The sequence below is a fragment of the Ascaphus truei genome, chromosome 9, assembly GCF_040206685.1.
Source record: "Ascaphus truei isolate aAscTru1 chromosome 9, aAscTru1.hap1, whole genome shotgun sequence".
In the NCBI taxonomy this organism is placed as follows: Eukaryota; Metazoa; Chordata; class Amphibia; order Anura; family Ascaphidae; genus Ascaphus; species Ascaphus truei.
In genome coordinates, this window is record NC_134491.1 from 21,927,680 (window position 1) to 21,952,375 (window position 24,696).

General features: G+C 50.5%; 1 protein-coding gene across 19 annotated transcripts in view; it reads left to right on the plus strand.

Annotated features, from left to right (window-relative positions):
* Positions 1 to 24,696, plus strand: part of NFASC (neurofascin) — a 115,757-nt gene that overhangs the window by 63,713 nt on the left and 27,348 nt on the right. For 5 of the 19 annotated variants that reach the window (XM_075613722.1, XM_075613721.1, XM_075613726.1 and 2 more), the window contains 12 exons: positions 427 to 593; positions 1,603 to 1,750; positions 1,984 to 2,108; positions 3,446 to 3,490; positions 4,577 to 4,678; positions 5,446 to 5,643; positions 6,215 to 6,285; positions 7,151 to 7,373; positions 8,450 to 8,565; positions 9,689 to 9,893; positions 10,673 to 10,795; positions 18,004 to 18,177. In XM_075613722.1, coding sequence (XP_075469837.1) covers positions 427 to 593; positions 1,603 to 1,750; positions 1,984 to 2,108; positions 3,446 to 3,490; positions 4,577 to 4,678; positions 5,446 to 5,643; positions 6,215 to 6,285; positions 7,151 to 7,373; positions 8,450 to 8,565; positions 9,689 to 9,893; positions 10,673 to 10,795; positions 18,004 to 18,177 — 1,697 coding nt within the window. Of the gene's footprint in view, positions 1 to 426; positions 594 to 1,602; positions 1,751 to 1,983; positions 2,109 to 3,445; positions 3,491 to 4,576; positions 4,679 to 5,445; positions 5,644 to 6,214; positions 6,286 to 7,150; positions 7,374 to 8,449; positions 8,566 to 9,688; positions 9,894 to 10,672; positions 10,796 to 18,003; positions 18,178 to 20,636; positions 20,652 to 20,775; positions 20,788 to 24,696 lie in introns of all 19 variants that reach the window. The other 14 variants (XM_075613723.1, XM_075613730.1, XM_075613740.1 and 11 more) reach the window with 7 other exon arrangements.

Genomic DNA, 24,696 nt, shown 5'->3' on the forward strand with positions numbered 1-24,696 from the left:
GACTGCTACGGGCTGCCTGGATTCCACCCCAGAGGTGGCTGCATGAATAACTCTAGAGCGGGATTGTAAAGTGCTTTGAAATGTAAAGGTGTTTGATCAGGGGCGGCCAACTCCAGTCTTCAAGGGCCACTAACAGGTCAGGTTTTCAGGATATCCCTGCTTCAGCACAGGAGGCTCAATCAGTGGCTCAGTCTTCGTGAGCCACTGCTTGAGCCACCTGTGCTGAAGCAGGGATATCCTTAAAACTTTACCTTTGGTGGCCCTTGAGGACTGAAGTTGGTCCCCCCTGTTCTAAATAGAGACCCCAAAGGTGGCTGCTATACGTGAAGTATAATTGCACACCATCCCACCCCCGAGGTGGCTGCATGCCTAGGGGCGTGGGTATGCAGGGTGATGCCTCACAGGGTGCCCCTTGTGTGCACGCAGGTTTAAGAACGGACAGGGCAGTAACCTGGACGGGGGCAATTACCGGGTGCATGAAAACGGCACCCTGGAGATCAACACGGTGCGGAAGGAGGATCAGGGCAAGTACACCTGTGTGGCCACCAACATCCAGGGCAATGCGGAGAACCAGGTGCGGCTGGAGGTCAAAGGTGAGGGGCCCGTGGAGCAGAGTTTAACCACTTCACTGCTGCAACATCTCAGCTTTTACCTTTAACACACTTTCCTCTTCCTTCTTAGAATATCTATTCCACATTGTCAATTTTTACATTTACTTTCTCTCATTCATATATATCCATATCTCCCTCCTTGTCTCTCTCCCTCCTCTCGCTCCCTCCTTCTCTCTCTCCCTCCCTCCTTCTCTCTCTCCCTCCTTCTCTCGCTCCCTCCTTCTCTCTCTCCCTCCTTCTCTCTCTCCCTCCTTCTCTCTCTCCCTCCTTCTCTCCCTCCCTCCTTCTCTCCCTCCCTCCTTCTCTCCCTCCCTCCTTCTCTCCCTCCCTCCTTCTCTCTCTCCCTCCTTCTCTCTCTCCCTCCTTCTCTCTCTCCCTCCTTCTCTCCCTCCCTTCTTCTCTCTCTCCTTCCTTCTCTCTCTCCCTCCTTCTCTCTCTCCTTCCTTCTCTCCCTCCCTCCTCTCTCTCTCTCCCTACTTCTCTCTCTCCCTCTCCTCTCGCATCCTCTCTCTCTCCTCTTTCTCTCTTATAAAGTTTCAGTGTACAAATTAATTACAGACAGGACACAATTTTCAGAGTAAAACAAATAATCACATTATAACGACAGGCTTAGGGAAATGTCAGAATATCCTTCAGCCAGAGTAGTAGAGACATGGATCAGCCACCCAGCAGGGAAACGGTAGGCTTGGGGTAGACACACAAGGGGACCACATCAGTAGAAAATATAGAAAAACATCACAAATATGGAAGTCGTGTATAATAAAAAATTATATATATTTTTCTTGTATAGCGGTGACAGTGTACGCAATGCTGTACATACAATTACAATGAATCCCTGCCCCAAAGAGCTTACAATCTAATTTTAGTTTGGGAGGCGCGATGAGATACAGAGGCTTTCCCAAGGTCACAAGGAGCTGACACTGGGGGCCACCCACTTCAAAGACAGCACCATTACCACTGAGCAACTCCTCCCCCTTCTGTTTGTTACCAGACCCGACCCGCATTGTGAAGGGTCCAGAGGATCAGATCGCTAAGAGGGGCTCCACGGTGCGTCTGGACTGTCGCGTGCGGAGTGACCCCTCCCTCAGACTCACCACCACCTGGATTAAGGACGACGCTCAGCTGTATATAGGGAACAGGTGACTGGACACAGCTGTTAACTTATAGCTTTGCAGTGGCCGCGGTCCACTGACGGACGTCCACACCTGGGCCCTGGGAGTCCTGTTTGTTGGGGTGGGAAGGGGGGGGGGTCGGTGTTGGTGGAGCGAGGCCTGGGAAAGAGGAGCAGCACTGGTGAGCCCGGCAGAGGAAGGCTTTGGGAGGAAGCAGCCTGTATATGGAGTGACCCTTCTCCCCCCCCCCCTCCACACAGGATGAAGAAGGAGGATGATGGCCTTACAATATTCGGGGTGGCGGAGAAGGACCAGGGGGCATACACGTGTATGGCCAACACTGATCTGGACCAGGACTTTGCCAAAGCCTACCTCACCATCCTAGGTAAGCTCATTACACAGTGCGTGTGTCGGTGCGTGTGAGTGCGTGTGTCAGTGCGTGTGTCCGTGCCGAAGCAGAGCTGGGCTGTGATAAGACAGGAACAGCAGCACTGGGAGAGATACACACAGCTGCTTTGGCATTAAATTGATTATATAGGTGTCATGTCTGATGAATGTCAGTGTGTAAAGCTGTTTTTCTCTGGTTATGTCGTATGCATCAGAGAGTGATATAGGGAAAGTGTATGGGGAGCAACAGGGCGAGTTATAGGAAGCGGTTAAATATGGCGATAGGAGGAGTTATAGGGAGCGGTTATATGGGGCAATAGGGGGTTTTATAGGGAGCGGTTATATGGGGTAATAGGAGGAGTTATAGGGAGCGGTTATATGGGGTGATAGGAGGAGTTATAGGGAGCGGTTATATGGGGCAATAGGAGGAGTTATAGGGAGCGGTTATATGGGGCAATAGGAGGAGTTATAGGGAGCGGTTATATGGGGCGATAGGAGGAGTTATAGGGAGCGGTTATATGGAGAGATAGGAGGTTATAGGGAGCAGTTATATGGAGAGATAGGAGGAGTTATAGGTAGAGGTTATATGGAGAGATAGGAGGTTATATGGAGAGATAGGAGGAGTTATAGGGAGAGGTTATATGGAGAGATAGGAGGAGTTATAGGGAGAGGTTATATGGATAGATAGGAGTTATAGGGAGCGGTTATATGGGGCGATAGGAGGAGTTATAAGGAGCGGTTATATGGGGCGATAGGAGGAGTTATAAGGAGCGGTTATATGGGGCGATAGGAGGAGTTATAAGGAGCGGTTATATGGGGCGATAGGAGGAGTTATAAGGAGCGGTTATATAGGGCGATAGGAGGAATTATAGGAAGAGGTTATATGGAGCAATATGTATGAATATCAGTTTCATCGTTTTTATTCCACATTTTTATGCATCAATAAAGATGCCCAAGTTTTATTCACAATTATTCTGAATCAGCTCGATGCAGAAATCCCTTGATGTCTGAGCAATCACTGCTCTGGGCATTGAACTAATTAATCACATTAACCTTGACTAATTGACACGAACTGCCTGGCAGTCCCTATGTGCTTCCCGTGGCTCTGTGCGATGTTACACCTTGATCTTCTCCCAGCTGAGGGCCTGCGATGGAAGTGGTAGGTCTGGGTTAGCATGGTAATGTTGCATTGTGCTTTGCACAGAGAGGTGCCTGGGTGGTGTATAAGATTGAAGGAGGTGCCCACTGGTGCCCAGCGGTCGTCTCTGGATGAGTGAAGGCTTGTAGGGGGACATTAACCCTTTAACCCATAACATTTTCCCCCTTGCTTTACAGAAACCTCCTCCTCTCCTACTAGCCGATTGACCTCCCTACCCAGAGGTAACCACTCCCCACTAATACCCCTCCCTTCCAACTGCCCGCGGGTACCTTCTTTGTTGCTGGAAAAGTCCGGCTTATTGTGCAAACCTGTGCACAGTGCATTGCCGGCCTCTCTAACCCTTTCAAAGGGTATTGTTAGCACCCTCTAGGGATCTGAAAGGGTTAAAGCAGTTAATACAATCTCGCCTCTGAAGTGCAGCTGTGCTGGTATCTTACGGGTTAGTGTTCTAGTTCATATACACGTGTGTGCACAGCCATAGAATGAGACCTGGAATAGCAGAGGAAGGCACACACACTATATCCTACATCAACTTCCTTACAGAGCTGGAATAGCAGCGAGAGGCACACACACTATATCCTACATCAAGTTCATTACAGAGCTGGAATAGCAGGGGGAGGCACACACACTATATCCTACATCAAGTTCCTTACAGAGCTGGAATAGCAGCGAGAGGCACACACACTATATCCTACATCAAGTTCCTTACAGAGCTGGAATAGCAGGGGGAGGCACACACTATATCCTACATCAAGTTCCTTACAGAGCTGGAATAGCAGCGAGAGGCACACACACTATATCCTACATCAAGTTCCTTACAGAGCCTGAATAGTAGGGGGAGGCACACACACTATGTCTTGCACCAAGTTAATTACAGAGCTGGAATAGCAGGGGGAGGCACACACACTATATCCTACATCAACTTCCTTACACAGCTGGAATAGCAGAGAGAGGCACACACACTATATCCTACATCAACTTCCTTACACAGCTGGAATAGCAGGGGGAGGCACACACACTATATCCTACATCAACTTCCTTACAGAGCTGGAATAGCAGGGGGAGGCACACACACTATATCCTACATCAAGTTAATTATAAAGCTGGAATAGCAGGGGGAGGCACACACACTATATCCTACATCAACTTCCTTACAAACTGGAATAGCAGCGAGAGGCACACACACTATGTCCTACATCAAGTTAATTATAACGCTGGAATAGCCGGGGGAGACACTGGAGGGAGTTTCCATAAACAGGACCCACAGGTGCAGGGAAAGTAGTTGCTGAAATGTATGTCCCCGGCAGATAAGCCGGACCCCCCCACGGACCTGGAGCTAACTGACCTGGCAGAGAGGAGCGTCCGTCTTACCTGGATACCGGGCGATGAGAATAACAGCCCCATCACAGGTGAGCATGCCCACTCTACCCTATACACGGAGTGTGCGCTGCGTGTGTCCTATCACATCTCTAGCTCTCATTGTTTCTCAGCCCTTCTCTTCTCCTATCTCCATCTTTTGGTCTCTTTATTCTCTATCTCTCTCCCTTTCTCATCCCATCTCTTTCTCCCTATCTCTCCCCTTCTCTGTCTTTCTTAATATCTCTCCCTTTCTCTCTTTCTATCTCTCTTTTTCTCCCTTTTTCTGTATCACTTACTCTTCTCTTTTCACTTTTCCCATATTCTCTCAACCTTCACCCCACTCTCCTCTTTTTTTCTCCCTCCACCACTCTCTTAATTCATTCTACATCTCTCCTCACTCTCCTCTGTCTCTTTTTGCCTCCCCCTTCTCTCTCTCCCCCTTCTCTCTTTCTCCCCCGTTCTCTCTCTCTCCCCCCTTCTCTCTCTCTCCCCCCTTCTCTCTCTCTCCCCCTTCTCTCTCTCTCCCCCTTCTCTCTCTCTCCCCCCTTCTCTCTCTCTCCCCCCTTCTCTCCGCCCCTTCTCTATCTCCCCCTCTTCTCTCTCTCTCCCCCCTCTTCTCTCTCTCCCCCCTCTTCTCTCTCTCTCCCCCCTCTTCTCTCTCTCTCCCCCTCTTCTCTCTCTCTCCCCCTTCTCTTTCTCTCCCACCCTTCTCTCTCCTCTCCTCTCCCCTCCTCTCTCCCCTTCCCCTTTTCTCTCCCCCCCCCCTCTTTCTCTCCTTCCCTCTCTCTTTTACGGAGTCCCTTTTCTCCCTGCTCAGGTTTCATTGTACAGTTTGAGGAAAACAGGTTTCAGCCGGGCGTCTGGCACAACCTCGCCTCCGCCCCTCCGAATGTGAACACAGCGCTGCTCCGTCTCTCTCCGTATGTGAACTATCAGTTCCGAGTTTTGGCACTGAATGACCTGGGGAGCAGCATGCCCAGTCTTTCCTCTGAACGCTACGAAACCAGCGGGGCACGTAAGTGACCTGCCCCCCTCCGAGGGGTATATATGGGACCTACACTGGCGACACACTTTATTCGAGCTCGGCTAGTCCCACGAATTCGGGTATACCCGGGTGTATTGAGGTTTGTGACTGTTTTCTGCCCGAGTGCATTGAGTTATTTTCCGGCAGGGATTGAAGCATTTTATTCCCGCTGGCTGCAATACTGCACAGTACATATATATATACTGCATTACAATTCATGAATTTATGCCATCTGGTAGACACGCGAAGCATTGCAGCCTATTAAATCCTAATCATTATCATTTAACAGATCAGCCGCCCATCAGCCAGGCATGAACCCAGGCTGGGAAGGCAAATGCAACGAGGCTTGTCAGAGGTGAGGAGCGGCGCATTCCAGGTATCTGCCAGGTACATACCGGGTATTTGCTCGAATAAAGTGTGTCGGTGCAGTATGGGACCTTGTATCACTACTACAGGGCCTGCAGTGCATTGCAGAGATAATGGGAGTTAATAGAAGATTAAACCACCAACCCCACTGATTTATGGGAATTCTTTATTAACTAAGACTCGTCTCGGATTTCAGCCCCGGAAATTAATCCAGGTGATGTGCAAGGAGCAGGAACACGCAAAGACAACATGGAGATCACGTGGACGGTGAGTATAATCTGTAGAATGTCTTCATGTATCTATATACTGTAATCTGTGTGTCTGTCTCTCAATATATCACTGTCTAGTCTTGAACCTTCTGTGTTTCTGTATGTATATTATGTGTCTCCTCTATGTATGTATGAATCTTACGTGTGTCTCTTTGTATCGAACCTCTAAGTGCCATTGTCCCATTCACGAACCTTCTATATCTTTGTGTTCCTGTGTATTTATTATGTATCTTCTATATATTTATGCATCTAATAGTCTATTATCCATGTTTCTCTGTTCATTGTTGTCTTTGTATATTCTTTCATTATCCGTGTATCTCCTGTGTCTTCTCTACTCTTTCTGTGTATTTTATTTACTGCAAATAGTCACTACAGTACTTGTATATATTCTCTATATACACCTTTTATTTATCCGTGTATGTTCTACGTCAGTATAATCTTTGAACATCGTCTATGTATCTGTGTATTATGTATTAATATGCATCATATTTACTGTGCTAAGGCTAAAGGCATGTTATCGCCTTCAAAAGAATAGGTATCAGGTGTCAAAGGATTAGCACTATTTAGTAAGCATGCCCCTACATATTTACTGTGTGTGTTCTCTGTATCTGTGTATGATCTATGTCTAGTTATATTCACTGTGTATCTGTGTCATCTACGTATCTACTTTGTATCTGTGTATGTTCTATGTCTAGTTATATTCGCTGTGTATCATATATGTGAATGTTCTATGTCTGTTCACTATGTACAGTATGTGTATATCATCTCTCTAGTTGTGTATTTTCTTTTGTAACTATGTATATATTTATGTATATATCGGGTGTGCCTGCATGGACCTGACGGCCTCTTTTCACCTTTTGCAGCCGCTGAACGCCACACAGACGTACGGCCCGAACCCGCGCTACAACGTGAGGTGGCGGCAGCGCCACACGGGAGAGGCGTGGAGCAACATCACCGTGTGGACCAACAGGCACGTGGTGTGGCAGACCCCCGTATACGTCCAGTATGAGATAAAAGTGCAGGCGGAGAACGAGTTTGGCAGGGGGCCGGAGCCGAGCACTGTGATTGGCTACTCCGGGGAGGACTGTGAGTAACAGACATGACATCACAATGTCATTCAACGTGGCACCCTCCCAGCAAGTAGTTCCACTTTTCTGTTTCATTTGTGGCACTTGGTATATATGTAATTGTCATCCCTTGTATAGTGCTGCTGAAGATTCCTCATTCTCTAACCCCTCCCAAATACTTGGCAAGTGTCTTCACCCCTCTCTTGCCTCTCCTCACCCTCTAGTGATAGATCCTTAGCCTTTTTTCCTCTGCTGAGGGTGCTGAGTATACAGTCATCACACGCTCTTCCCAAGTATCAAGTATCCATCTATATTTTTATTTTTGTTTGTAGAAAGATCAAAATATATATCTTTATATCTATGTTCCTGTCTATATCTTTAGTCTAGCGAACACTCTCTCTTATGCTTCACCATTTCCTCTCACCCTCGTCTCTCTGAAGGTATTTGATTGGGCCATGTGGAGTCATATGGCTTAGCACTGTTTAGTAAAAAGGGCCCTTAAAGTTTTGATGTCCTTTTTTCAAACACTGCTCATTTTTCTTCTTGGCAGTGAGGGGTATCTTTTGTCTATCTGTCTCTTTGCATTGGATTATTGATGTTCCCATGGCATAGGCTGTACTCTGCTGGCCTATTCTGTGTATAATATAATGCCATCTGTTTGGTGGCTGCTGGTGCATAACCCAGGGAGTGTCTGGAGAGAGCTGCAGAGCAAGGACAATGTGCTGTGACCGCACGGTGTGTGCGATTTGCAGAGGTCAATGCTGGAATAACATAGGTACAGGTGGGCAAGGCTGAGCTGCAGTGACAGAGCATGTATATCAGCAGGAGATCGTGCAAGGCAGGGTGGGGTGCAGTGACATAGCTTTGTGGATGAGGGGGGTCAGCACTGGAGTAGCAGAGGGGGGGTGCAGGGCTGGATGAAGAAGTGACATAGATGTGTAGTACTGCAGTAGCAGAGGAAGCTGCAGGATGGAGGTTCAGTAACAGACTGTATTCAGGATACCCACTGTATAGACACCCAAAGTTGCGTGTCTTATCCCCACTCCAGCAAATATGTAGCAGGGAGCTCTGCTCACTGCGTCCCTCTGCCCTCAGATCCAAAGGCTGCACCTACTGACATTAGACTACGACTCATGAACAGCACGGCCATCACCCTTCAGTGGACACGCGTGGCCCCAGCCTCTATCCAAGGAAACCTCCTGGAATACAGAGTGAGCGGAACCATGAGTACATTTTACACGGACTGTCCACTGATACCTACAGTAATCTATACATAATCCGTCGGAGATACATCAAACCAATACCTAATCAATACCTAATCCAGAGGAGATACATCAAACCAATACCTAATCAATACCTAATCCAGAGGAGATACACCAAACCAAGACCTAATCAATGCAAACTGATACCTAATCAATACCTAATCCAGAGGAGATACTCCAAACCAAGACCTAATCAATGCAAACTGATTCCTAACTAATACCTAATCCAAAAGAGACCATACCAAACCAAGACCTAATCAATTCAATCTGATACCTAATCAGCGGTAAATTGCTAACTAATCAGTACATAACGGATATCTAATCAGTACCAAACCAATACATAATGCCAAATCAATGTAAAATCAATACCTAATCTATGTCAAATGAGTAACTATAATCAATACCCAATTAATTTTAAATCATTACCACAGGTGCAATCACTGGGAAGAATACCTACAGTATTTGAGGTGTTTGGTAACATTTTCAGGTTTTTTACCACCTTACTTTGTGATTTAAATTTTAAATGATTTTGCTTTCAAATGGCTTTGTGGGTGTACAGGCAGTCCTCAGTTATCCGACACAATGCGTTACTCATAATGTCGTTGTAACGCGAGGACTGCGTGTATACAACGCTCTGACCTGTGATTATCAGGAGAAAGACGTTGTTCACTGTCACGTGAAGTCAGCAATACCATCCTACCATAGAGGGAGTCAAGTCTGGACAGAGCCAGGAAATGATTGTGTCTGCACAGAAGTTACACAGTTGCATTTTTACCATTATCCCAAACCAAACACAGGTGTATAGTGGCTCATTCTTGCAGCTGAGAGCATCTTGGCTGTCCAGCCATCTATAAGTAACGGTAGCATAAACACGGTCAGAAGTCTCAGGATGTGATTGCACCCCAATTAACACCCTAATCAATACCGAACCATCACGGTTAACAAGCAACCTGCAGACCGGGCTAACCTCCCAGGGTTAAAGGGATTAACTCAAGACATTAACCCTTTCTGAGCGCCGATAAAAAGATTTCCTTTGCTGCGCCGGGAACTAAACAGAACGTGTGTCTCGAAGGCCTATTACTGGCGGGAGAGCAGTCTGCTGAAGGGTCTGTGGGTCTCCCGGAAGAGTCAGCAGCAGAGTTTTATCGGGGACAGGGTGCGAGGAATCGTGTCCCGCCTCATCCCGTACAGCAACTACAAGCTGCACATGGTGGCAGTGAACGGGCGGGGGGATGGCCCCAAAAGTGACATCAAGGAGTTCACCACCCCGGAGGGAGGTAGGTGCTCCTTACACTTCACGGAGCGCGCACGGAAGACCAGCTACCACACACTCTTAGCATCGGGGTCTGAAGGAGCCTTAATAGACTTTGTCCCGCCTGGGCGTGGGAAGGAATCTGGGGTTCGTAGCGTTAGGTCAATGCGCTCAGTCAGACCCAAGAGCTGGAAATCTAAATTAATATGGCTGCCTTTCTTGTCTGCGTTTCCTTTATGCGTCTCCCGCTTGTATCATGGGGGGCCACCTGCAATTGTCATGTCACTCATACACATCTGGTCGATGTCACAGTATGTGTCTGCCCGCGGCTTCCATGTCACGGTAGACCTCTATGTGCAACGTGTTAGAGATACTATCCTGGAATGGATTAGAAACCCGGGACTGGCTCAGCGGTATTTCCCAACACACTGCAATAAGGCACATAGGGTGAAAGGAGTTAGCTCATGGGTTGGCCTCAATGGCCACCAACAGTTCAGGTTTTCAGGATATCCCTGCTTCAGCACAGGTGGTCGAAGACTGAGCCACTGATTGAGCCACCTGTGCTGATGCAGGGATATCCTGAAAACCTGAACTGTTGGTGGCCCTTGAGAACTGGAGTTGGCCGCCCCTGGGTTAGTTCATTGGCTACTCTCTGTTGTCTACAGGTTGGGCCCCCAGTGACCTCACCGCTTACATCCCTTACACATTGGGTATCCCCTGAGCTGAGACACGAGGCTCCCAGCAGCCTCTTCTTCTCCCTTCTGCGGGCCTCACCCCTCACGCTGCTTCTCTCCTCCCCCCCAGTGCCCAGCTCCCCAAAGTATTTCCGAGTCCGGCAGCCGAACCTGGAGACAATCCTCCTGGAATGGGACCATCCGGAGCATCCCAACGGGAACCTGACCGCGTACAACCTCCGCTACCAAGCATGTAAGTCACTGCGGAGGGGGAGGGGCAAAGAAGCTCCTCCGCGTTATATGGACGCGTCACACCCGTCACCTGTAGGGGCGAGTTTGTGATCCTACCGAACTACTGCCGAGACCACATTTTTAGGGTCACATTTTTAGGGTCTAGGTATAAAACGGGTGGCCAACTCCAGTCCTCAAGGTCCGCCAACAGGTCAGGTTAAGGATATTCCTGCTTCAGCACTGGTGGTGCAGTCATTGACTGAGACACTGATTGAGCCACCTGTGCTGAAGCAGCAATATCCTTAAACCTGACCTTTTTGTGGCCCTTGAGGACAGGAGTTAGCCACCCCTGGTCTAAGAAAAGCATCCAGAATATAATCTCATGAGTGTTGATCCAAAACCAGAAACTGAGAGTCCTATGCATCATGGACACGTACATACAGACATGCATGCACACTGCGCACATACAGACATGCATGCACACTGCGCACATACAGACATGCATACACACTGCGCACATACAGACATGCATACACACTGCGCACATACAGGCATGCATGCACACTGCGCACATACAGACATGCATACACACTGCGCACATACAGACATGCATACACACTGCGCACATACAGACATGCATGCACACTGCGCACATACAGGCATGCATACACACTGCGCACATACAGACATGCATACACACTGCGCACATACAGACATGCATACACACTGCGCACATACAGACATGCATGCACACTGCGCACATACAGGCATGCATACACACTGCGCACATACAGACATGCATACACACTGCGCACATACAGACATGCATACACACTGCGCACATACAGACATGCATACACACTGCGCACATACAGGCATGCATGCACACTGCGCACATACAGACATGCATACACACTGCGCACATACAGACATGCATACACACTGCGCACATACAGACATGCATGCACACTGCGCACATACAGACATGCATGCACACTGCGCACATACAGACATGCATGCACACTGCGCACATACAGACATGCATGCACACTGCACACATACAGACATGCATACACACTGCGCACATAGACATGCATGCACACTGCGCACATACAGGCATGCATACACACTGCGCACATACAGACATGCATACACACTGCGCACATACAGACATGCATACACACTGCGCACATACAGACATGCATACACACTGCGCACATACAGGCATGCATGCACACTGCGCACATACAGACATGCATGCACACTGCGCACATACAGGCATGCATACACACTGCGCACATACAGGCATGCATACACACTGCGCACATACAGGCATGCATGCACACTGCGCACATACAGGCATGCATGCACACTGCGCACATACAGACATGCATACACACTGCGCACATACAGACATGCATGCACACTGCGCACATACAGACATGCATGCACACTGCGCACATACAGGCATGCATGCACACTGCGCACATACAGACATGCATACACACTGCGCACATACAGACATGCATACACACTGCGCACATACAGACATGCATACACACTGCGCACATACAGACATGCATACACACTGCGCACATACAGACATGCATACACACTGCGCACATACAGACATGCATACACACTGCGTACATACAGACATGCATACACACTGCGCACATACAGGCATGCATACACACTGCGCACATACAGACATGCATACACACTGCGCACATACAGGCATGCATGCACACTGCGCACATACAGGCATGCATACACACTGCGCACATACAGACATGCATACACACTGCGCACATACAGACATGCATACACACTGCGCACATACAGACATGCATGCACACTGCGCACATACAGGCATGCATACACACTGCGCACATACAGACATGCATACACACTGCGCACATACAGACATGCATACACACTGCGCACATACAGACATGCATACACACTGCGCACATACAGGCATGCATGCACACTGCGCACATACAGACATGCATACACACTGCGCACATACAGACATGCATACACACTGCGCACATACAGACATGCATGCACACTGCGCACATACAGACATGCATGCACACTGCGCACATACAGACATGCATGCACACTGCGCACATACAGACATGCATGCACACTGCACACATACAGACATGCATACACACTGCGCACATAGACATGCATGCACACTGCGCACATACAGGCATGCATACACACTGCGCACATACAGACATGCATACACACTGCGCACATACAGACATGCATACACACTGCGCACATACAGACATGCATACACACTGCGCACATACAGGCATGCATGCACACTGCGCACATACAGACATGCATGCACACTGCGCACATACAGGCATGCATACACACTGCGCACATACAGGCATGCATACACACTGCGCACATACAGGCATGCATGCACACTGCGCACATACAGGCATGCATGCACACTGCGCACATACAGACATGCATACACACTGCGCACATACAGACATGCATGCACACTGCGCACATACAGACATGCATGCACACTGCGCACATACAGGCATGCATGCACACTGCGCACATACAGACATGCATACACACTGCGCACATACAGACATGCATACACACTGCGCACATACAGACATGCATACACACTGCGCACATACAGACATGCATACACACTGCGCACATACAGACATGCATACACACTGCGCACATACAGACATGCATACACACTGCGTACATACAGACATGCATACACACTGCGCACATACAGGCATGCATACACACTGCGCACATACAGACATGCATACACACTGCGCACATACAGGCATGCATGCACACTGCGCACATACAGACATGCATACACACTGCGCACATACAGACATGCATACACACTGCGCACATACAGACATGCATACACACTGCGCACATACAGACATGCATACACACTGCGCACATACAGGCATGCATACACACTGCGCACATACAGACATGCATACACACTGCGCACATACAGACATGCATACACACTGCGCACATACAGACATGCATACACACTGCGCACATACAGACATGCATACACACTGCGCACATACAGACATGCATACACACTGCGCACATACAGACATGCATACACACGGTGCACATACAGACATGCATACACACTGCGCACATACAGACATGCATGCACACTGCGCACATACAGACATGCATACACACTGCGCACATACAGACATGCATGCACACTGCGCACATACAGGCATGCATACACACTGCGCACATACAGACATGCATACACACTGCGCACATACAGGCATGCATACACACTGCGCACATACAGGCATGCATGCACACTGCGCACATACAGACATGCATACACACTGCGCACATACAGACATGCATACACACTGCGCACATACAGACATGCATGCACACTGCGCACATACAGGCATGCATGCACACTGCGCACATACAGACATGCATGCACACTGCGCACATACAGACATGCATACACACTGCGCACATACAGACATGCATACACACTGCGCACATACAGACATGCATACACACTGCGTACATACAGACATGCATACACACTGCGCACATACAGACATGCATACACACTGCGTACATACAGACATGCATACACACTGCGCACATACAGGCATGCATACACACTGCGCACATACAGACATGCATACACACTGCGCACATACAGGCATGCATGCACACTGCGCACATACAGACATGCATACACACTGCGCACATACAGACATGCATACACACTGCGCACATACAGACATGCATACACACTGCGCACATACAGACATGCATACACACTGCGCACATACAGGCATGCATACACACTGCGCACATACAGACATGCATACACACTGCGCACATACAGACATGCATACACACTGCGCACATACAGACATGCATACACACTGCGCACATACAGACATGCATACACACTGCGCACATACAGACATGCATACACACTGCGCACATACAGACATGCATACACACTGCGCACATACAGACATGCATACACACTGCGCACATACAGACATGCATACACACTGCGCACATACAGACATGCATACACACTGCGCACATACAGACATGCATACACACTGCGCACATACAGACATGCATACACACTGCGCACATACAGACATGCATACACACTGCGCACATACAGACATGCATACACACTGCGCACATACAGACATGCATACACACTGCGCACATACAGACATGCATACACACTGCGCACATACAGACATGCATACACACTGCGCACATACAGACATGCATACACACTGCGCACATACAGACATGCATACACACTGCGCACATACAGACATGCATACACACTGCGCACATACAGACATGCATACACACTGCGCACATACAGACATGCATACACACTGCGCACATACAGACATGCATACACACTGCGCACATACAGACATGCATACACACTGCGCACATACAGGCATGCATACACACTGCGCACATACAGGCATGCATGCACACTGCGCACATACAGACATGCATGCACACTGCGCACATACAGACATGCATACACACTGCGCACATACAGGCATGCATGCACACTGCGCACATACAGACATGCATACACACTGCGCACATACAGACATGCATACACACTGCGCACATACAGACATGCATACACACTGCGCACATACAGACATGCATGCACACTGCGCACATACAGACATGCATGCACACTGCGCACATACAGACATGCATGCACACTGCGCACATACAGACATGCATGCACACTGCGCACATACAGACATGCATACACACTGCGCACATACAGACATGCATGCACACTGCGCACATACAGGCATGCATACACACTGCGCACATACAGACATGCATACACACTGCGCACATACAGACATGCATACACACTGCGCACATACAGACATGCATACACACTGCGCACATACAGGCATGCATGCACACTGCGCACATACAGACATGCATACCCACTGCGCACATACAGACATGCATACACACTGCGCACATACAGACATGCATACACACTGCGCACATACAGGCATGCATACACACTGCGCACATACAGACATGCATACACACTGCGCACATACAGACATGCATACACACTGCGCACATACAGGCATGCATGCACACTGCGCACATACAGGCATGCATGCACACTGCGCACATACAGACATGCATACACACTGCGCACATACAGACATGCATACACACTGCGCACATACAGACATGCATGCACACTGCGCACATACAGACATGCATACACACTGCGCACATACAGACATGCATACACACTGCGCACATACAGGCATGCATACACACTGCGCACATACAGACATGCATACACACTGCGCACATACAGGCATGCATGCACACTGCGCACATACAGACATGCATACACACTGCGCACATACAGACATGCATACACACTGCGCACATACAGACATGCATACACACTGCGTACATACAGACATGCATACACACTGCGCACATACAGACATGCATACACACTGCGTACATACAGACATGCATACACACTGCGCACATACAGGCATGCATACACACTGCGCACATACAGACATGCATACACACTGCGCACATACAGGCATGCATGCACACTGCGCACATACAGACATGCATACACACTGCACACATACAGACATGCATACACACTGCGCACATACAGACATGCATACACACTGCGCACATACAGACATGCATACACACTGCGCACATACAGGCATGCATACACACTGCGCACATACAGACATGCATACACACTGCGCACATACAGACATGCATACACACTGCGCACTTACAGACATGCATACACACTGCGCACATACAGACATGCATACACACTGCGCACATACAGACATGCATACACACTGCGCACTTACAGACATGCATACACACTGCGCACATACAGGCATGCATACACACTGCGCACATACAGACATGCATACACACTGCGCACATACAGACATGCATACACACTGCGCACATACAGGCATGCATACACACTGCGCACATACAGACATGCATACACACTGCGCACATACAGACATGCATACACACTGCGCACATACAGACATGCATACACACTGCGCACATACAGACATGCATACACACTGCGCACATACAGGCATGCATACACACTGCGCAGATACAGGCATGCATACACACTGCGCACATACAGGCATGCATACACACTGCACACATACAGACATGCATACACACTACGCACATACAGACATGCATACACACTGCGCACATACAGGCATGCATACACACTGCGCACATACAGACATGCATACACACTGCGCACATACAGACATGCATACACACTGCGCACATACAGGCATGCATACACACTGCGCACATACAGGCATGCATACACACTGCGCACATACAGGCATGCATACACACTGCGCACATACAGGCATGCATACACACTGCGCACATACAGGCATGCATACACACTGCGCACATACAGGCATGCATACACACTGCGCACATACAGGCATGCATACACACTGCGCACATACAGACATGCATACACACTGCGCACATACAGACATGCTTATTCACATTGCACTATATTGATATGCACAAATTCCTGATTACACACACTGTGTGTATATATACAACGATATACACACATGTGCACACGCACACAGTTACAAATATGCAGGCACCAGAACACATGACGTACTCCATTCATATATACATCATACATAAAAAGACCATGCATACGTGTGCTGCACACATACACACCCAGTGCACGTACACGTCCAGGTCACGTTAGGGGAGTCCGTGTTTTTCACCCCTATCCATGAACATGAACATGAGAAGGGTAAGAGTTAAATGTATCCTATATATAACCATTAATACATTGTGCAAACTGTGTAACCCAGGGGTGGGCAACTCCTGTCCTCAAGGGCCACAAACAGGCCAGGTTTTCAGGATATCCCTGCTTCAGCACAGGGGGCTCAATTAGCGGCTCGGTCTTCGATTGAGCCACCTATGCTGAAACAGCGCTATCCTTAAAACCTGACCTGTTGGCTGTCTTTGAGGACGGGAGTGGGCCCCCCCTGCTATAAGCCCATGCATTACTGAGATGGTAAACGAGTCTCCCCTCACTTCCCGCTCCCCCAGTTAACGGGTCCCGAGCAGCGAAGCCTGTGGTAGAATCTCTATCCCCCAACCAGACCAAGTACACCCTGCACAGGACAGACCCGGTGTCCCGGTACCGCTTCTCTCTGCACGCGCGGACGCAGGTTGGCGCGGGAGAGGCCATCACAGAGGAGTCTCCCATCATCCAGGACGAAGGTAGGAGATGTCATGTGATCCGGCGGCGACGATGCAAAGTGTCTGTGCTGCGCTGCATCGCAGGAGAACAGGATTGCAAAGTGTACTAACGGCAGTGACAGGGTTAAGGGGTCAGTCTCTCCTGGGGAGAAAGTGTACTAACGGCAGTGACATGGTTAAGGGGTCAGTCTCTCCGGGGGACAAAGTGTACTAATGGCAGTGACAGGGTTAAGGGGTCAGTCTCTCCGGGGGACAAAGTGTACTAATGGCAGTGACATGGTTAAGGGGTTAGTCCCTCCTAGGGGCAAAGTGTACTAATAGCAGTGACATGGTTAAGGGGTCAGTCTCTCCTAGGGGCAAAGTGTACTAATGGCAGTGACATGGTTAAGGGGTCAGTCCCTCCTAGGGGCAAAGTGTACTAATGGCAGTGACATGTTTAAGGGGTCAGTCCCTCCTAGGGGCAAAGTGTACTAATGGCAGTGACATGGTTAAGGGGTCAGTCGCTCCTAGGGGCAAAGTGTACTAATGGCAGTGACATGTTTAAGGGGTCAGTCCCTCCTAGGGGCAAAGTGTACTAATGGCAGTGACATGGTTAAGGGGTCAGTCGCTCCTAGGGGCAAAGTGTACTAATGGCAGTGACAGGGTTAAGGGGTCAGTCCCCCCTAGGGGCAAAGTGTACTAATGGCAGAGACATGTTTAAGGGGTCACATCTGGGTGGTTGATGCCTATTTTGAAATCGCGCTTTTAGCGTTGGTAGTCTGAAAGCGGGACGCGCTGAGACTTGGGAAGGGTTTCATTTCCTCCGGCTGCTCCCTTTTGTCTGATATCAATGTGTCCAACAAAAGTTTACACAGGCAGAGCCCCCCTATCGCCCCCTGTCTCTATCGGCTCTCTGATAAGGACAAGGAGGATCCTAAGGAATAGAACTTGTGATTAAACCCTCCCCACCCACCCCCCAAAATTAAACCATCCAAATCTTTGCTATTAGCATGGTTGCATGTCTTTTATAGATGCTAACTAGACTGTTACATTCTTTATAAGAGGTTGTTTTGGGCAGAAAGGGAGTCATTTTCACCAGATTGTATATAGTAGTGGTACTGGTTACCACTATATAACACCAGCCATTGACCATTGGAAACAAGAGGGTTGTGTCTGGAATCGTTCCCCATATGTAAGGGCTGTAGGTGCATGGAATGGCCTCCTAGCAGAGGGGGGGATGGGGCAAATACCGGAACAGGACAGGCAGAGGGGAGTCAGAAAGAGTTACAGAATAAACCCCAGTGATCACGTGGAGGGGCCACGGTTTTACAGTAAGTAGAGAAACCAGGAGACTCGGGAATGGTCCTTAACCCAGGGGGGTGCCCTCCCCCCCCCCAGGGGTGCGCCCCCCCTGTGTGCCAGCCCCAGAGCTCGCACCCCCAACCCTTTTCTGTGACTCGGCGTCGCGTGCGGCACATGACCCCGTGCGTTGCCATGGCGACGCGTCCAGACGACTACTGAACCCCGGCAGGTTGAGGTTGTGGGGGCCTCCCGCGGACCCCCGGCATTTAACTTAAATGCCTCGGGAAGAGTGCAGGTCCGCTGCAACCGCCCCCCCTCACCAAAAATCCTGCGCCCCCCCCCCCAGTTTCCGCACTCCTGCCTTAACCCATTCACTGCCAGAGAGTCCGGCAACACGTTGCATAGTGCTGCAGACAGTGGCAACTCCCGTCCTCAATAGTCACCAACAAGACAGGTTTTCAGGATATCGCTGCTTCAGCAAAGGTGGCTCAATCAGTCCCTGCTTCAGCGCAGGTGGATCAACCAGTCCTTGCTTCTGCACAGGTGGCTCAATCAGTGGCTCAATCAGTGGCTCAGTCTGTGCTGAAGCAGGGATATCCTGAAAACCTGACCTGTTGGTGGCCCTTAAGGACGGGAGTTGCCCACCCCTGGGTTAATGGGTAAGCAGTACTCGGCAGCGGCGGATTCACGCACTGTGAATGGCCAGTGCTGGTATGCGCCTCCGTGTATCTTGACTCCTTAAATGCCTCTGTTCTGTCTCCTGTGTCCTGTACGTGTTATTCTGTGTAATGTTACTGCACCCACAGAGCGAGACCACCGCGTCACACTCTCTCCGATTGGCCGATACATGGTAACACTGATGTCACTGTCTGTTTATACGGCGGCACATTCTTCTATAGCGCAAAGTCACATGACATCTGATAAACCGTTCTCTAGGCAGAGGAGACCCCTTGTCTTAAGAGCTTACAATCTAAAGGATATTCCTGAGTAAGTTCAGTATTCCAGGGGTTAATTGAGCAGGGTTGGGGACCGGCGTCTGGTTTTGGTGCCTGGGGAGCGAGTGACAACCCGTCTGTGTCACCTTGTGTCTCTTGTCCGTGTGATCATGTGTCTCCCTCTCTCTCCCTCCCTCTCTTTCTCTCCCCTCTCTCTTCCTTGCTCTCCCCTCCTCCTGGTGTTCTCCCCTGTGGGGTCTGCAGCTCCTCCCACTTCAGGTACAGTACGGACACAGCGAGGTAACATGCACGGGGGGCGGGGGGCTTATGCATGCGCTGGGTTAAGCCTTCCCGCAAAGCCACCTATCCTTTGCATCAGGAGTGAGCAACCTCAGTCCTCAAGGGCCACCAACAGGTCAGGTTTTCAGGATATCCCTGCTTCAGCACAGGTGGCTCAATCAGTGTCTCAGTTGAATATCCTTCAGCATAGGTGGCTCTGTCTTCGAGCCACCTGTGCTGATGCAGGGATATTCTAAAACCCTGACCTGTTGGTGGCCCTTGAGGACAGGAGTTTTCCAGCAGCAATAGGCGCACGTGATATATACACAGAGGCAGCAGGGCCTCTCTTGGGATGTGCAGGGCCTCTCTTGGGATGTGCAGGGCCTCTCTTGGGATGTGCAGGGCCTCTCTTGGGATGTGCAGGGCCTCTCTTGGGATGTGCAGGGCCTCTCTTGGGATGTGCAGGGCCTCTCTTGGGAAGTGCAGGGCCTCTCTTGGGATGTGCAGGGCCTCTCTTGGGATGTGCAGGGCCTCTCTTGGGATGTGCAGGGCCTCTCTTGGGATGTGCAGGGCCTCTCTTGGGATGTGCAGGGCCTCTCTTGGGATGTGCAGGGCCTCTCTTGGGATGTGCAGGGCCTCTCTTGGGATGTGCAGGGCCTCTCTTGGGATGTGCAGGGCCTCTCTTGGGATGTGCAGGGCCTCTCTTGGGATGTGCAGGGCCTCTCTTGGGATGTGCAGGGCCTCTCTTGGGATGTGCAGGGCCTCTCTTGGGAAGTGCAGGGCCTCTCTTGGGAAGTGCAGAGCCTCTCTTGGGAAGTGCAGGGCCTCTCTTGGGAAGTGCAGGGCCTCTCTTGGGAAGTGCAGGGCCTCTCTTGGGAAGTGCAGGGCCTCTCTTGGGATGTGCAGGGCCTCTCTTGGGATGTGCAGGGCCTCTCTTGGGAAGTGCAGGGCCTCTCTTGGGATGTGCAGGGCCTCTCTTGGGATGTGCAGGGCCTCTCTTGGGATGTGCAGGGCCTCTCTTGGGATGTGCAGGGCCTCTCTTGGGATGTGCAGGGCCTCTCTTGGGATGTGCAGGGCCTCTCTTGGGATGTGCAGGGCCTCTCTTGGGATGTGCAGGGCCTCTCTTGGGATGTGCAGGGCCTCTCTTGGGATGTGCAGGGCCTCTCTTGGGATGTGCAGGGCCTCTCTTGGGATGTGCAGGGCCTCTCTTGGGATGTGCAGGGCCTCTCTTGGGTTGTGCAGGGCCTCTCTTGGGAAGTGCAGGGCCTCTCTTGGGAAGTGCAGGGCCTCTCTTGGGAAGTGCAGGGCCTCTCTTGGGAAGTGCAGGGCCTCTCTTGGGATGTGCAGGGCCTCTCTTGGGATGTGCAGGGCCTCTCTTGGGATGTGCAGGGCCTCTCTTGGGATGTGCAGGGCCTCTCTTGGGATGTGCAGGGCCTCTCTTGGGTTGTGCTCGGCCTCTCTTGGGATGTGCAGGGCCTCTCTTGGGATGTGCAGGGCCTCTCTTGGGAAGTGCAGGGCCTCTCTTGGGATGTGCAGGGCCTCTCTTGGGTTGTGCTCGGCCTCTCTTGGGATGTGCAGGGCCTCTCTTGGGATGTGCAGGGCCTCTCTTGGGATGTGCAGGGCCTCTCTTGGGAAGTGCAGGGCCTCTCTTGGGATGTGCAGGGCCTCTCTTGGGATGTGCAGGGCCTCTCTTGGGAAGTGCAGGGCCTCTCTTGGGAAGTGCAGGGCCTCTCTTGGGAAGTGCAGGGCCTCTCTTGGGAAGTGCAGGGCCTCTCTTGGGAAGTGCAGGGCCTCTCTTGGGATGTGCAGTGCACGGACAGCGCTTTCATCTCCTGTCTTATAAAGGAATTCCATGTCCATCTAAAGCGTATCACAGCCTGACCAGCAATGCGGGTTCTGTATGAGCACCGGGGCGGGGATACAATGTTCCATTAGCCGAGTGTGAAGGGTTATTAAGCACTTAAGGAAAGTAACACACACACAGGCTGACACACACACAGGCTGACACACACACAGGCTGACACACACGCAGGCTGACACACACGCAGGCTGACACACACGCAGGCTGACACACACGCAGGCTGACACACACGCAGGCTGACACACACGCAGGCTGACACACACGCAGGCTGACACACACGCAGGCTGACACACACGCAGGCTGACACACACGCAGGCTGACACACACACAGGCTGACACACACACAGGCTGACACACACACAGGCTGACACACACACAGGCTGACACACACACAGGCTGACACACCCACAGGCTGACACACCCACAGGCTGACACACCCACAGGCTGACACACACACTGACTGACACACACACTGACTGACACACACACTGACTGACCCACTCGCACAGACTGACACACTCGCACTGACTGACTGACACACTCGCACTGACTGACTGACACACTCGCACAGACTGACTGACATACTCGCACAGACTGACTGACACACTCGCACAGACTGACTGACACACTCGCACAGACTGACTGACACACTCGCACAGACTGACTGACACACTCGCACAGACTGACTGACACTCGCACAGACTGACTGACTGACACACTCGCACAGACTGACTGACACACTCACACAGACTGACTGACACACTCGCACAGACTGACTGACACACTCGCACAGACTGACTGACTTACTCACACACACACATACAGACTGACTGACTGACTCACACACACACATACAGACTGACTGACTGACTGACTGCCTCACACACATACAGACTGACTGACTGACTCACACACATACAGACTGACACACACACACACGCAGATAGTGTAAAGTGGATTAGCTTTAATTACACACTCCCCCTTTCATCCAGACAGCAGAGGGGTGTGTGTGTGCGTGCGTGTGTGTGCGTGCGTGTGCGTGTGCGTGTCCAGTGATATGCAACTCCTGGGTCTCAGTAATGCATTTCTGTCCAATATTTGCAGTAACTGGTAACGTGTGTGACAGGTCAGATAACTTGTCTCGTTCTGCCCTGTACCCCGAGTTTGATCACCCAGACCCCCGCAGTACAGCAGGGTAAGCTCGGGCGTTAGGCACATCCACTTATGTATGTGCTTCTTTGATCTGCTGTCAATTGAAATCTGGTGGCCTCAGAGCCACACGTGGAACTTGCTGACACAGCCCTGTGATGTCACAAACCTTCCACAACTCTGCTCCACATGACATGCTGCAGGTCGAACCATCACCTGCTGGGATAGGTCAATATGGCTCAATTAGTCCCTGCTTCAGCACAAGTGGCTCAATCAGTCCCTGCTTCAGCACAGGTGGCTCAATCAGTGGCTCAGTCGACTGAGCCACTGATTGAGCCACCTGTGCTGAAGCAGGGATATCCTGAAAATCTGACCAGGCCCAGTGTCTGCACACTGCATAACACACAGAGTTAGGCTGCTGGTGCAGAATAACAACGGGACCGCACACTTCACGTATGCGCTGGCAGTTTGGGGCATGACTCCCATGCGCCCCCTGCAGGCTCGGGACCGCGGCAGCTGTGCACGTTGGGGCGTTCTTGGCAGGACGAGGGGCTTCTCCATCCTCCGCCCTGTGCTGGTGCACGTTGGCATGGCAGGGGCACACTTGCAGATGATGTGGCAGCAGCGGGTGGTCACTGGGAGTTTGCTGTGTCCTGCTTGGGGACCCCGCTTAGCGCCCCCGAGGGCTGACTGCTTGTAACCCATTCACTGCCGGTGATGTATTGTGATGCACCGAGCCGCTGCCTGACACTGAATAATCCGTGTCTTGCCTGAGCATGGAGGGGTTTCGGGGGGGGGGGAGGGGGGGTATTAAAGAGGGGGGCGGGGGTGGGAACGTCAGACATGTCCTGTTAATGTTTTATCATGTGTTGTGTTTACAGCCCTAGCCGTGTACTTGATGCATGCACTGTCCGTGTGTCGCACATAGAGACATGAATACACACTGAACACACACTCCATGTGTGCACACTGTATACATACTGCATACATACACCCGTAGACATGCACACTCACTGCACTATATAGATATGCACA